Here is a 14,840-nt window from a genome sequence, read left to right as displayed (position 1 = left end):
TAAAAGCATTGGAACAATGCTTCTGCAAGCCTTAGAGATACAGAGTGAAGACTTTTTCCCCTTTTTGTATTATCAGAGGATTGGGTTAGTATGGATTTACAAGGGGAAAATTCATTATAGCTTCTGTTTGCCAGTAACTTCATGTGAACCACGCAAACTAAAAGGGGATGCAAGTAGCACCAGACACACTGTAAAATCCTATGTAGATGAGGCCATAATGTACTGATATACCTTTAAACTGCTTGCTATAGCCTTTGAACAGTTTGCTCCATGCTGGGAGATATATTTTTAGCTGTACACTTTTGAGCTGGAACCTCAGTGCCTGGAATTTTAGATTTTCCTTTTAATTCAAAGCAATAGCTCTCTTTAGCCCTCAAATCTAGCATTTCAGCCCCATTTAAAAAGGAACGTATGTGAAGGCTATGGGCTTAAGGATGCTGGGAACCTGTGTTATGCCCCTCTTGCTTTGCAATGTTGAAACAGCTTGTACAGGTTTTTTTACATCTGCTTGTTTGCCTGCCTGCCAGTTATCCACTTGGAGAGACAAAGCAACCTCTTCAAGCTGCCTAATTATGTGTCTTCATCAGGCCCGCAATTGTCCACCCACACCAAAACATATTAGTATATCACCAATGCAGTTTGCATGCCAAGATAAGGCCAAGGCAAAGCCTTGATAAATTGCTGACATACTGCAGCAGCACCACCACCACAGGGTCCTGATTGTATTTTGCTACCCATCTCAATACCATGGTGAAATCAGGATGAATGTTTACTGTGGGAGGGGTGAGCAGATATAGTTATGGTGTGAGATATCAGAGGGGTAGTCTGACCATTCCCTTTGCTCACGATAAACAGCTGTGCTGAAAGGATCCTTTATTTCATCCACTCAATAAAAGCTTCTGAACGCTGAATCCTCCCAAGTGAGACTGGATGACCCTCCTGCTAAGGCCAGCTTGATTTATGAGCAACGACTCAGAGCAAAATTAAAAGGCTGAAGGGAAAAAGAAATGCCACCCACAGATATATATATATATATATACACACAGACACACACACACACATATATAATAGCTTCTAGACTCTCCCAGCTGTGAAGTTAGCCAGCCGTACTTGTAGTTCTCACATGAGGCAGCCAAGCATTGTTGCAAAGGGAGAAAAGTCATGTCTACCACCACCGCCACCCTGTCCTCAAGAGACAGGTGGTTTAATACCAATTATTCATGCTATGCTGCTCCTCTTCAGGTGACAGCCGTTGAGGTCTCACTTCACCTGCCTCTTCCTTGGTTTTTGACACTACTCCCCATTTTAAGCTCTATTTTTTCTTTATGTAATCATCTTTCTTGTTCCTTCTTCCCTGCAAATAGCACATGGAGCTAACAGAATATGCTTGGAGCGAGTGTCCAAAAAAAGGAGAGGGGATCTCTTTTTTAAAAAATGGGGGGAAAGATAGCATGAGCTGACTTTAGATATGCAACTGAGCATCAATCAGCCTGCCAGGGTAATAGACACCAAACCCATTTCTGTGCTGAATGCTTGTGTGGTTGGACAAATTCCACAAGACCAGCCATGTTAAGCTATATAGCAGCAAGAAGACTAAGTGCAGCAGATCTTAGAGAATGGTTTATTGGGCAATTGGGGGGGGTTCTGCTTAAGAAACATAAGCCTTAAATCAGACTCTATGGCAGTATAAATGTATGATGTGGAATGATTTGAGGTTGAGGAAACGCAAAGCTAGAAAGTTCCTGAGCCTCGAGTCCTCTTTAGGCATTTGAGCCTCATGCAATGAGGGAGAAATCAAGGATACCTACCCACTCCTTCATTGCCCTCCATCATGGGTAGGGAACCTGCAACAGGAAACCTTCCAGACTTTTGTAGACTCCCCACATGCTTTAGAACCTGGGTTCATATCGTACCGGGGCAGGAGGTGATGTATATAAGGAGAAAAGGCTCCCTGTTACAGAAGACTGGCTTCCAAACATGTGGAAGGAAATGAAGCCAGCAATGTGACAGAGCAAACATGTGAGGCGAGGCAGTGCCCCCTGCTCTCTCCCCTCATGTGACAAATCCTGTGCAAGCAGAACATCTGAATAGGGCTCATCTCTAATGGAAAATTCTAGTGTTCAACCTTTTTTAAAAAAAATGTTTAAACTGTTTTCAATAGAGTAACATACAAATGAACAAAGCAAGTACACATGTACATTATTTCCTTACGTTTGAAATGTTGTGAAGGCATCTGGAACAGTAAACATGTCCATGCATCTTCTAGGAGTTGCCACGGGGCAGCCTTGGGAGGTTTCTCCTGAAGGCTGATAGGAGGCCTTAGTGTGTCAACGTTCACACATGCTATCAAGAGACACCAGGTATTGACAAAGTGACCCTGTTATGCCACTCCCCACAAGACCCTGCACTGTTATGTCAGCTTTTTAGATAGTGTCAGCTGTCACACTTTATCCAACCAGCCCTTCTTAGGTTTGTTTGTTTTGTAAAGTGCAGAGAATTCCAGTGATGGGCTATTGCTATTTAAGACTCAGTTTAAAAGGAACCAAATCTTTGTGGAAAAGAAGTTATTCTGAGTAACGGGGGAAATAAAAAGTAAAAAAAACCTGACCCATAGCAGGGTCAGGGTTCGCTGGTTGAATTACAGTATTGGAGATCTTGGTGAAAATCTCAACCCTAAAAACGAACAAACCAGGGGGTGTCTCCACAACACATCATAGAACTTCCCATGTCACATCACACAACACAGCCAACAAAGGAGGGATAAGTTACTGATTATGTCCCATAACTTAGGGTACAATACAACTTCACTGGTATGTTGAGCACAGTTCCATGAAGTCTTTCTAATGTGGTTCTAATGATACACTATTCAACCTTTGACAGTATATTGCAGTCTTCATTAACTTGGTGCCCTCCAGATGTTTCGGGCTGCAGCTCCCATCAACCCCAGCCAACATGTCCATACTAGCCGAGGCTGATGGAAATTGTCATCCAAAACATCTGGATACAGTGGAAGCTGTTGTACTGGATGTGGAGAGTGTATAGGGGAGCGTATTAGATGAGTTAGACTATTACATATAAGAATGTGAAAGGAGCCCTGATGGATCAGGCCAAAGATCTATCTCAAGCATGGGGAACCTCTGTTTCAGAAGCCATTTTCCCCAAACCATGCTCACCTGCTCCACACCTGATGTCATATGTGATTTCAGGTGTTGGAAAGATAAGGCCGTAGCTATAAAGGAAACACCAGAAGCTTCAAGTGAGCTCCCAATTGTTCCTTTGCCCCCTTGTTGTCCCCTTTGAAAACTCCCTAGTGCATTCAAGAGGAGATTGCTGTGATCAAAGGGGCTGTCAACAAGCCCCTTTGAAGGTGTGCTTTCATTGACAGCACACCTTTAAAGGGGTGCACTATAAGCAGCTTTGAAGTCCATTTTCAGGTGTGGTGTGGGTTCAAACATGTTCCTTCTGCTGACAGTCTGCTGATCTGCAGAGGAAAAAAAGAGGCTGTTTTCAGGCATGGTTTGAAGCCAGACTGAATGCAAGAGGATAAAGTGAGCTTACAGCAAGCCCTTTGATGAACACTGTCAAATGACAATCAGCTGATCAGAAGGGCTCACTTTCAGTGCCGATCAGTGAGCCCCTTTCAAGCTGTCACCTGACATCATGATGACATTAGATGACTGCCAAAGTGGCCTGTGGGGGATGGTGAGAAAAGTCAAAATCCAGCCTACTGGCTGGAAAACATTCCCAACCCTGGTCAATCTAGTCCAGCATTGGCATCTGATTGGACACTGTAGGAAAGAGGATGCTAGACTATATCCTGATCCAACAGGGCTCATCTTATTTTCTTATGCAGTATTCTACCTATTGAACAGTGGAATTTCCCACAAAATATGGGCTTAAGAGCAAAGTCAATTACCAACAGCACCCTACGAAACATACATTGTATTACAAATGCACATCTGCATTTGAGTTACTTACTATAGAACAGGGATTCTAACACAAATCTCTCAAAGTGACCAGCAGATTGGCACAAAGGTATGGTCAAAGGCAACCAATTAATACTCCTTTTGGGAACACTGAATTGAAGAGATAAGTGATTAGCACAAGGTCAGCAATATCAGACATTTAACTTAGAACTTTTACTTACATCATTAAACTATTGAGAGTTAGAAACTTTTGCCAATCTATGGCAGATCACCCAGAGATCTACCAGGAGATCCCACTCTACCTGCCCCTAATGTAAGCCTTCCATGGCAGGAACCATATAGCTTTGCATTCCTCCACAATGATCTTCCCACATCATACATTTATAGAGCCATACTAAACACAGTCCTAACATCATCACTGAGAACAAAGTACTTACATGCATCCTTCCTTACCTCTCCTCGTTGTCCCACATAGATGAGAGCACAGATTGGGTGGAAAGCTCCAGTCCCACAAGCCAATAGGTGTGTTCGATTTAGAGGATAAAGCACTCTGATGTAGTTGGCACATTCCGTCTGGAAACAAATAGAGATTAGGATTTGTGATGTTTTGTCTGAGCCTCCGAAACTGTCAACAATAATCAAAATTAGGAATAGTGGTTAAGAGTGTGTGTGTGTGTGTGTGTGTGTTGACTATAATGGGGTGACAGGGGAGGATGGACATCTATATCAGAGCATAATCAGACTGCCACAGGAGAGGAAACAGAAGAGATACAGGGTCACTGTGGATGAAATGGACTGTTATGTTATGTAAAACTATAAATCTTGCATGTCTGTTTGGGGTTTATAAGGTTAACTTGTCAAAACTGACCTGTCCAGGGCTCAAATTGGCATGAATTACATGTAGGCACTGTTTGTAAGTAGGATTTAAGTCCCTCTATTTCCTTGAATATGTTGAGTGTTGGGCAAGTAAAGGCTTATACACATGGGAGCATTACTTTGTACTAAATATGCTGTTTTTACCTCCATTTTCTATTTGCACCATCCACAGTAAGGGCTCAATGCCAGCTGCAAACATGGTGTTTTCTAATCACACTGAAGAGAAGGATCAATCGCACAGTTTCCTAATGACCACGTCCTCTAATTTAACATTTCCATTCCCTCTGGTTACCTGGCAACCAAGTATGCTCAGTTTGTTCTACGAGTTTCATTTTAAAAAACACCTGGAAGTGCGATTATTTGTATTTTCACTAGTACAGTACAGCTGAAATACAAATCTTTGTTTAAGCAGTGTTATGCTTTTGCACACAAGTTAGGGGGGAAAGAAAAATAAGGCACTGTTTGCAGCAACATAAAACAGGCTTGCAGAACGGGAAACAGCTGCTGGAAGTTGTTAGCCTACAGTAAATGAAATGATAGAAGAGAGGAGGAGGAGGGAGTGGACGTGGAGAGGAGAACGATTGACACACCCACCTAAAAGCATCGGAGCAAAGCTTCTGCAAGCACTGGAGATACAGAGTGAAGGCGTTTTTTCCTTCCTTTTTTGTATTATCAGAGGATTGGGTTAGTACGGATTTACAGGGGGAAACAGCGTGATAGCTTCTGTCTGCCAGTAACATCATGTGAACCATGCAAATTAAAAGGGGATGTGAATAGTACAGAACACACACTAAGCCACCGTGTAGATGAGCCCTACGTCACCGTAGCTATATCTGGCCCTGTCTTGCTTTGGCATTCAAATCAAGGTGTGATCTCGGACAAAGGAACAAGTACATCTAACACTGAAAGAACTGCAGCCTGTCAAACATTGACAGGGAGTGTTTTAGCTGGAGGGAATGGCATTTAAACCTATTTTTATTTGACTGTTCTTTTGCTCCACTGGAGGGATATGCTTGTTTCCTGTAACTATTCCTATGTTAAAACCCTTTCCCTAAGAACAATTTTTTTATCCTGTCAGTAAACTTTTAGTAAATCTTAATTCAAACCTTTGCAGTCTCTGTTTTTCTAATACCAGCCCATGTCCAAGCCAGGTTCTACACTATTTTGAAATGTTTTCAGGAGACACAAGAGACATTTTAGGCTGGGTAGTGGAAGGAAGCCTTGTAGAAAAACAAAAACTTTCACCTGGGGGCAGTAAGAAATTTTAACAGGGTGGGCAAGCAGAGAGGTATACTCTGATTGGTTGGAACTTTCTTCTCACCACGGTACAGGTCCCAGGGAAGCTGGAGTGCTGTGACACACTCCATCAATGAAGCTGAGAGACTGGCAACTTCTGGTGCCACCTCTCCTTGAACCTTTCCATCCCAACTGGTGATTAGAGTGACCCCTAAGAACTTCAGTCTGAGCTTGCTTATTTCCTTCTCCCTCCTAATCCATTTCCCTTTTGTGTTGTGTCTTTTTAGATTGCAAGCCGAAGGGCAGGATTCTCTCTTGGTGATTTGGAAGCTGCTCTGGGAGCCTTTTCTGGCTGAAGAGCAGGATTAAACTATTATTTAACTAACCAAAGAACTCATTAAATAATGACTATAGCACAAAAAGGAAGCAGTATAACCAAAACAATACAGAATGAAAGCAGATATCATATTGCACTTGCCAGCATTGTCCCCTGAGTCAAAGTCAGTAACAATGATAAGCCCTGGAGTACATCAGTCCTTTTCCCACCCTCCCTCAGGATCAAAATAGCAGGAAGTCATACATGCCGATGTAAACCATATGGGGCTTTCAATCCTCTAGGGACCGACATCATCATTCAAAGATTCTGGTTCCACATACAAGTATATAGAACAATGCCATTCCCATGAGGCTTGTATCTTTACTGTCTCCCTGAGTCTTACAATTCCTTCTTCTCTCCAAGTTCACGTGATCAATTCCCATTGTACAGTGCCCAGCCAGGCATCAGGCCTTCTTTGTTATTGTAGAAGCAGGCAGTAAATTCCAGCTTTTTTAAAAGGCAGTTTGGCACATACCCCACGTCCCCTGCCCCTCTACTCTAGCCAATGTAAGTCCTTCCCTTCATCAGACTGTACATGTGACCTCTTGCCTCATTCCCATTGTATTATCCATTTAGGCCAGGAAGTGAGGTCATATTGCCTTGTGCACTGATTTCCTGTATTAGCCACGATATATGCTATGTAAGTGTTGTTAGGTTAGCAGAAAACAGGAAGCAACTGTTACAATAGGGCTAAAAACAGAATCTTTACACAGACATACCAAGGAATAGGCTTGACAATGCTTCATTAAAAAAAAAACTTTGTTTGTCTCTACCTCAAACCTTGACAGCATCTGAGAATCCTATCGTTTTTTTTAAAAAATTCACTGGGCTTCCCCCACTTCAATTCTGATCTCTTTTGCCTTTAGTATGTATCAAAATCATTGTAATATCTATTTACTTTTTTTTAATGCTGTATAAATAATAGGAACTATGGATTAATAATAAAATTATGATGTAAATCCCAAGACTTACGTTAATATTGCTGAGAAGTAGAAGTCCTCCAAAGGGAAACCTGATGCAACAGACTGCCTCAGAGGAGACAGGGAATAATTGTTCTCTCCTTCCTAAGACAATAATAACAAGACTTTCCTCTTTCAACAAGCCTTTTAGGTTGAGACCTATCCCAGTCTGCGTCTGTGTTAGAATTGCTTAATATGTTTTTTAATAATGTTTGTAACCCTTTTTTAAAGTTGTTGTTTTAATGTTTTTAACGCTGTTTTGTTTTATTGTATTTTAAGATCTGTTTTTATGATGTTTCAAAGTGTTTTTAGCTCTTTGCCGCCCTGGGCTCCTGCTGGGAGGAAGGGCGGGATACAAATTAATTAATTAATAAAGAGGTAGTTTAAAGGAAAGCAGATTACATATTAAGGCATGAGCTCTAGAACAAACAGTTTGGGAACAACAAACTATTTCAGAGCTACAGGTTGTTGGCATACACAAATACTGAGGCTCCTTTCAATTTCATGAGAAGTGACAGCCTAGATCCTGTGCCAAAATACTGGGTTCCTTCCAGGAGACCGCTAGCTGCCTGAAGACCATGGATCAGAAACCAAAATGCAGAACAGAATCCCAAAGAAACCTTGACCAGTTTACATTCACTGTGCTAGATAGCTATTTGGATAGATGTGGTGATTTTAAAGTTTGGTATGTAATATTTTTGTGCCTATGAGGATAAAACACAAAATGAGGCCTGGCATAAACCACTTAGAGATCTTTTTCATAGTAAGTGGCTTATGAATGACATAAATAAACCAAAACTTTTATCTGCAGAGTTATGCCACATTCACACCATACATTTATTCCACTATAAACAGTAATGACTTCCCCCAAAGAATCCTGGGAAATGTAGTTTGTGAAGGGTGCTGGAAGTAATTAAGAGACTCCTGTTAAGAGACAACTGTTCTTCTCAACTGTCAGAGTGGAATAGGGGTCTTTTAACAACTCTCAGCACCCTTAAACTATACTTCCCAGGATTCTTTGGGGGAAGCCATGACTGTTTAAAGTGGAATAATAGTGGAATAAATGTATGGTGTGAATGTGGCCCAAGTCAACATTTTGTTCAGAAGACTTGGAATTTCCTCTGCTCCAACAGCTCCATGTGAATTTAGGGCATTGTCTACAAATTACTAGTTTGAAAGGATTAGTCAATGTCCTACAGTAAAGGAATGTTTCTTAAATTATAACCTAACATTACATGGTGTTTCACAATACAGAAATGTGATGGCCATCTCCCTTACCACCTGAGCAAGATTCCCAAACCACCCGTCACTATCTGAAAGTTTACCATCTCCTCCATTTTGCTGTTAAAGGCAAGAACAAAACCTCTTTAGAAAATGGAAGTCTTGTCCAAATTGGGAGAACAAAAAGGAAGCTAAGTGTTGGCAAAAGAAAAGCAAGCAGATGAGAAGGGATGCAAAGAGAGAAGAATTTGAGGAGCGTATTACTAAAGCATTAATATCAACATTAAAAAATCTTCAAATATATATGAAGCAGGAAACTGACTAGGGAGGCTATTGGACCCCTGGATGAGAAGGGAGTCAAAAGGTGTGCTAAAGGAGGATAAGGAGATTGCAGAGAAGCTGACTTCTTTGAATTTCTTTTCATAGCAGAAAGTATAGGGCAAGATACCCATGCCTACACTGACATTTTCAAGAAGGGAGTCTGAGAAACTGAGGCAAATAGTGATGACAAGATATGAAGTTCTAAGCCTTACTGGCAAATTAACAAATCACAGGGTCTAGATATTATCCACCTGAGGTTTCTCAACTCAAATGTGAACTGCTGATCTTCCATCAAAGACATGGAATTTCCCCCTAAGACCAGTCTCTGTACCTAAAGACTAGAAAGTCGCCAATTTTTAAAAAGAGATCCAGGGGATCCAGATCACGGGCCAGATAGCTACAATTGTTCTGGGTAAACTGGTAGAAAGCATCATTCAAGATAAAATTATCAAAAATATAGAACATTTCACTGGAAAAGAAACAACAACATGTTTTTTTGCAAAAGCAAGCCCTGTATCAGTAACGTTTTAGAATTCTTTAAGAGTGTCAATAGCAGTGTTACCATGTCTCCAGTTTTTACTCAGAGACTCCAGTTTGCAGGGGTGCTCTCTGGGTCTCCGGTCAAGTCATCCCAATCTTTGGTTTTCTAGGATGACTTGCCTGGCTGCCCGGAGACCTGCCGATGCTACACTGGTCACTCCAGCTTATACATCTTTACCTACATCCTCGCCGCCATCTCGGGTGATGGAAGGCATCGCACATTGATGCGAAGATGCAGTGCAACCAGGTGTAGATAGGCCACATCAGCTGCTGGCTGTTACCTGAGAGGGAGAAGCTCCCAATCTGTAATCCTCCACCACTGTCTGGTCATGATGCTGGCAGTGATTGCAGAGCAGGAGCTCCACTCTCCCAGGCCCAGGGCTGGCACTGGAGTTGGCAGAGGCAGGCGAGAGGTAAGGGTGGTGAATGAGCCCAGGCCTCCCCCAGGGTTGAGTGGGAGGAAGGCCTGTAAGAGCCCAACGTGAGGCATCGACTAAAGAAGGTTGATTGGGGGCACTGGGAAAGTGCTTGGAGGAAGAGCAGGGGAAGGGATTGGAAAGTGCCTGGGGGAGTGACATCACTGGGACCCGCCCCATGACATCTCGTCAATAAGCATGTGGATAGGGATGATCCAGCAGACATTGTGTTCTTAAGACTTTTTAAAAGCTATTGATAGTCCTTCAAAGGCTCATTCTGATTTGCTTGTGGGGTGTTTACACATCTTCCCATTACTCATTCATTCATTCCATACTTCTTAATGCATTTCCCTGTCGCTTTCCAAACCACAAAAGTCCCCTTTTTTAAAAAGTGGGTTTGTTGCAGTAGGGTGACAGAGCCCTGTAATCCATTTTAAATGTGCAAAGTTCAAGTTCTGGTATGCATTTGACTCCCTCCTGCAAAATACTAACAGTCTGGAGGCACCAATAAATGGGCAGTTGTCACAATGAAGAGGTATAGGAAGTGGGGTCCCTTAAGGATCAGTACTGGGACCTGCGTTTAATAACTTGCTCATAAATGATCTGGAGTTAGGGGTGAGCAGTGCGGTGGTTATGTTTGCTGGCAACAACAGATTGTTCAGGATGGTTAAAAAAAGATTCATGAGGATCCAAACAGGGTGAAAGGGCATTTAAAATGGCAAATGCAGTTAAATGCAAGTAAGTGTAAAATTATGCACAGGGATTGGGGGCAAAAAAATCCCAACAATATATATAGGCTGGCACAGCTTAACCAAGACAAGGATCTTTGGGTCGTGATGGATAGCTTAAGTAAAACATTAACTCAGTATGCGGTGGTTGTGAAAAAATGTGGATTCCATATTAGGGATTAAAAAAAAACCTGCCAATATCATAATGACATTATGGTGTAATCACATTTGGATCATGGTATACAGTTCTTTTCATCAAACTTCAAAAAGGTCATTGTATAGCTGAAAAGGGTGCAGAAAAGGGCAACCAAAATGATCAGGTGGCTGGAGTAATTCTCTTATGAGGAAAGACTGCAATGTATGGGCTATTTAGCATAGAAAAAAAGGCGAATAAGAGGGAACTTAACAGCAGTATATGGAATTATTCATGGTGTGGAGGAAGGAGATAGAAACAAGTTTTCTTCTCTCATAATACTCTAACCTTCATCTAATGAAGCTGAATAATGGGACATTCAGGACAGACAAAAGGAAGTCTCTGTTTACACAGCACATGCTTAAACTGTGGCACTTCCTCAAGATGTGGTGATAGCCACCAACTTGGACAGCTTTAAGGGAATTAGACAAATTCATCATCCACAGCAACCTGCTCAATATGGCTGTATGCTACCTCCAGAATCAGAAGCATCTTGCTCCTGAATACCAGTCACTGGGATTCAATAGCAGGAGAGAGCTACTGCCCTTGGGTCTTGCTGATGAGCTTACATAGGCATCTGTTGGCCACTCTGGGAAATGAGGTGCTGCCTGGACTAGATCTAGCAAAGCTTTTTGTATGTTCTTCCCCAGAAGGAAAAATACTGTATAAATCCAGCATAGCAAGGGGTCTAGTATCACCTGCCCTCCAGTTCTGGTTAAGATATAGGGGGAAATGTATTGGAGAGGCGGGCACAATGGCAGGAAATGAAGGAGACACACAACCTTGATCTGGACAAAATCGTCATTTAAAAAGGAAGTTTAGTTAGTTACATGACAGGATGACAAATGATCATTCACAAGTCTGACCTGGATTAATTGCTCCCTTTTCCGGAGCAGCGAGCATTGGCAGATAAGCATAGACAAGTCAGGGAGACTGTTGAAGGCATCTCCACATTCCAATGGACTCTAAAGGTATATCCATCTCACAACACAGAAAACGAACTACATCTATCGCTATAGAAAAACAGGCGCTTAGTCACCTCCCACTCTATCCTGGCCTTTTTTGCTCTAGTCATTCCCTCTGTATCACCTCATCAAATAGAACATGTGATATCCTATCTCTGGTCTCCATCTCAGCTGTACCACGTTTTTGTTTTGATAAATTGTGTGCCTCAAGGGAACTAAATAAAGGGCTATAACCCTTTGCTCTTAGTAAATGGGTTCAACTGCAGGCTAAAGTTGGTACCCAGTTAAGACTAAGCAGGAATTAATATTAAGTAAGACACAAGTCTGATTAATGTCAGGTAAGTGTCACACATCACAAAAGTCATCACACAAATGGGCGAGAGCAAAATGGATGAGATCTAAATGTACTCAAAAGAAATTAATTATTCCTCCAAATGTCCCTTCAAGGTGTAGTCTTATTTTTAAGAAAGACAGAGATTCTGGTAATTAACATTTTAGCACCACAAATTATTTCTTTGCTAGTTTTCCAGTAGATAATTATACTGTCAATTCCACTGATTTCATTTATATATTTTTCATTCACAGATGACCCTCTACCAAGAGGATGTATCCCATTCAAGCAAACAGCAGGAAGAGCATCAACACTGTGCAGCAGGGCCAGTGCCAGAGGGAGGCCAGGTTGGGCCCTGGCTGAGGGCCTCTGTAGCCTAGAGAGGGCCCTGAAGGATGGCAGCAGGGGTTTCCCTAAGGGGCTAATGCCCCCGAAGCCATCTTGGTTGATGGCAGGCATGCACACTATGTGCGCACGTCATTCAATTAACATGAGAGGTAGGTGGGGCACATGGGTGGGCTTATTAGACCCATGCTGCCTGTATGGAGGGGTGCTCAGCTACAGCGCCACAGGCCCAGGGCAGGCTGGTGCCCAAGGGCCCAGCCATGCCAACCACCGGCCCTGCTGTGCAGCCCAGGGACTGGAATTCAGAAACAGTAATTTACATATGGGAACTCTCATGATTTTAGTGCAAAATATCACCCAAACTTTTAAAATGGAAAGTATTTCCCATTCCAAAATGTAATAAAAGAAGCCAATTCCTCCCCTGCCCCAGGTGATTGTTTCTGTTGTATTCCTCTTGTTCATTTTCTAAAGATGAGTAATTTGAATAATTGGAGTGCTTTACAAAATAACAATCAATTCAATATTTCTGGCTTTGATTTTTGTGTTCAGATACCATGCCATAAGACAATGGATCAATCAGTAAAGAATTATCTTTACTTTATAGTCACAAGTACTTTTAATCAGGAAATCTTGATAGCTCACAGGAACTCTGCCACACATTGTGAAATTTTGCCATGTCAAGAATTTATTTTCCAACATTTTATAAATTATGATTTATCAAAAGTTTCCAGATCTAACATTACAGCAGAGCTTGGAAGATTACTTTTAAAAAGTAATAAATTACAATTACGCAGCCCCAAAAAAGTAGTAATTACTGTTACAATTACAATTGCTCTGAAAGTAACTGATTACATACTTTACTTTTACTCAAAACTAATTGCTACAATTACATTTTAGTTACTTTTTTAAAAAAAAAATTGCCTGCAAGGTGCTGGCCTTGGCTGCTGCATATCTAAGTAGCCTAAAACAACATTAAAAATATGCACACACAAACACAGAGGGTAGTAGAATAAAAAATTTTATCCATAAGATTAACAGAATGGCATAACAGAATCTCACATCCCCTCACCCCACCCCCAGCAATGATGATACCCCAACACACATTTTTTGTATATATATATTGCCTCCAGCTCTTTTCTCCTTCCATGCCTGTCAATTTTTAAACAATTGTTTTCTCCACCCCGTCTCGCTCTCCACCTCCTCCCTCGTCGCCTCCTAAGCACCCATACAGCATGAAGGAAGAACAATGCTGCACAGAAGTCCAATTTGAAGCACATGGTTTTTATCCACAAATCAGAGGAGCAGAAGACTTCCCCTGATCCTCCCCCAAAGTAATACATAAAAGTAATGCTGGAAACATTACAATTACTCCTCAAAAGTAATGAAGTTACTCCTCGTTCTATTACCAGCAAAATGTAATGAAGTTACCCACTCGTTACTCAAAAAAGTAATAAATTACAAGTAATTCGTTACTTGTAACTAGTTACTTCCAAGCTCTGCATTACAGTAAATACAGTAAACATGTAACCAGTGTCCTTTTTGTACAAGAATAAGATTAAGAACTTAATTTATCACATGTTAACTTCTTCCTTGGATTGCCATCTTTTCTAACATATTGGGGAAAACATGGAAAATACTGGAAATGGAACAGGTTAAGTGTCCCCACGTTGTAAAATTTCATAACTTATATTTTAAAAAGTGAGTTTAAAAGAGACCTCCATTTTTTGAAGCTCAAGGCTGAAAATACTAGGCCAATATTCCAATGAAGTTGTTGTTATTATTAATAGCATTTGTTAGTCGCTTTTTTCCAAAAATAGGACTCAAAGCGATGTACAAAAAGGAAAACAAAAACACACTGCATATGAAATAGCTTACAGCAAGTCAAACAATGGCAAAAACCATTTCAAGAGAAATAATACAATAATAGAGAAAAAACAGATATAACAGCAACACAAAAACCAACGTTCCAAATATACTTATTGCTGTGTTAAGTTAAACCAAAACAGAGGAGTTTAGCATCAAATTACCTAGGTTCTTAGTCCAGATAAACAACCAGAGTTCATTGCTGATACTGTAATTGATTTCATACTCCCATTTCTTCTCCCTTAATAATAAGAAAGTTGGCTCTGAAACATTTGTTTCCATTTCTTTAGCATTTACTATTGCTGTTTTTCTAGTGACATGAGGAGTTCTAATGAGTCTATTTAATTCTGTCAACCATGATTAATCTCTGTTTCCATTTAACTGAATTATGGAGTTTAGAGAAGCCTTCTGACACGCCTAGTCTTACAAACATACTTCAGCAGCAACTGGTTTTTCTCAGGCAAGAGGATGCCAACATTAAATGGGGCGGGGGGACAACAGCAGCACCTGAAAATAAGAAATATTCTGACTGCTATATCCCTAT

At 41.2% G+C, this 14,840-nt stretch overlaps 1 protein-coding gene across 1 annotated transcript in view; it reads right to left on the bottom strand.

The window, feature by feature from the left end:
- SEMA3G (semaphorin 3G) overlaps positions 1–14,840 on the bottom strand; it is a 137,124-nt gene that overhangs the window by 45,580 nt on the left and 76,704 nt on the right. Inside the window, exon 4 of the mRNA XM_061617928.1 lies at positions 4,380–4,499. Within this exon, the coding sequence (XP_061473912.1) occupies positions 4,380–4,499 (120 nt within the window). The remainder of the gene's footprint in view (positions 1–4,379; positions 4,500–14,840) is intronic.

The sequence above is a fragment of the Rhineura floridana genome, chromosome 3 (assembly GCF_030035675.1).
Source record: "Rhineura floridana isolate rRhiFlo1 chromosome 3, rRhiFlo1.hap2, whole genome shotgun sequence".
Classification (NCBI taxonomy): Eukaryota; Metazoa; Chordata; class Lepidosauria; order Squamata; family Rhineuridae; genus Rhineura; species Rhineura floridana.
Note: the sequence above shows the minus strand (reverse complement) of the source record. Positions and strands in the feature narration are given on the sequence as shown.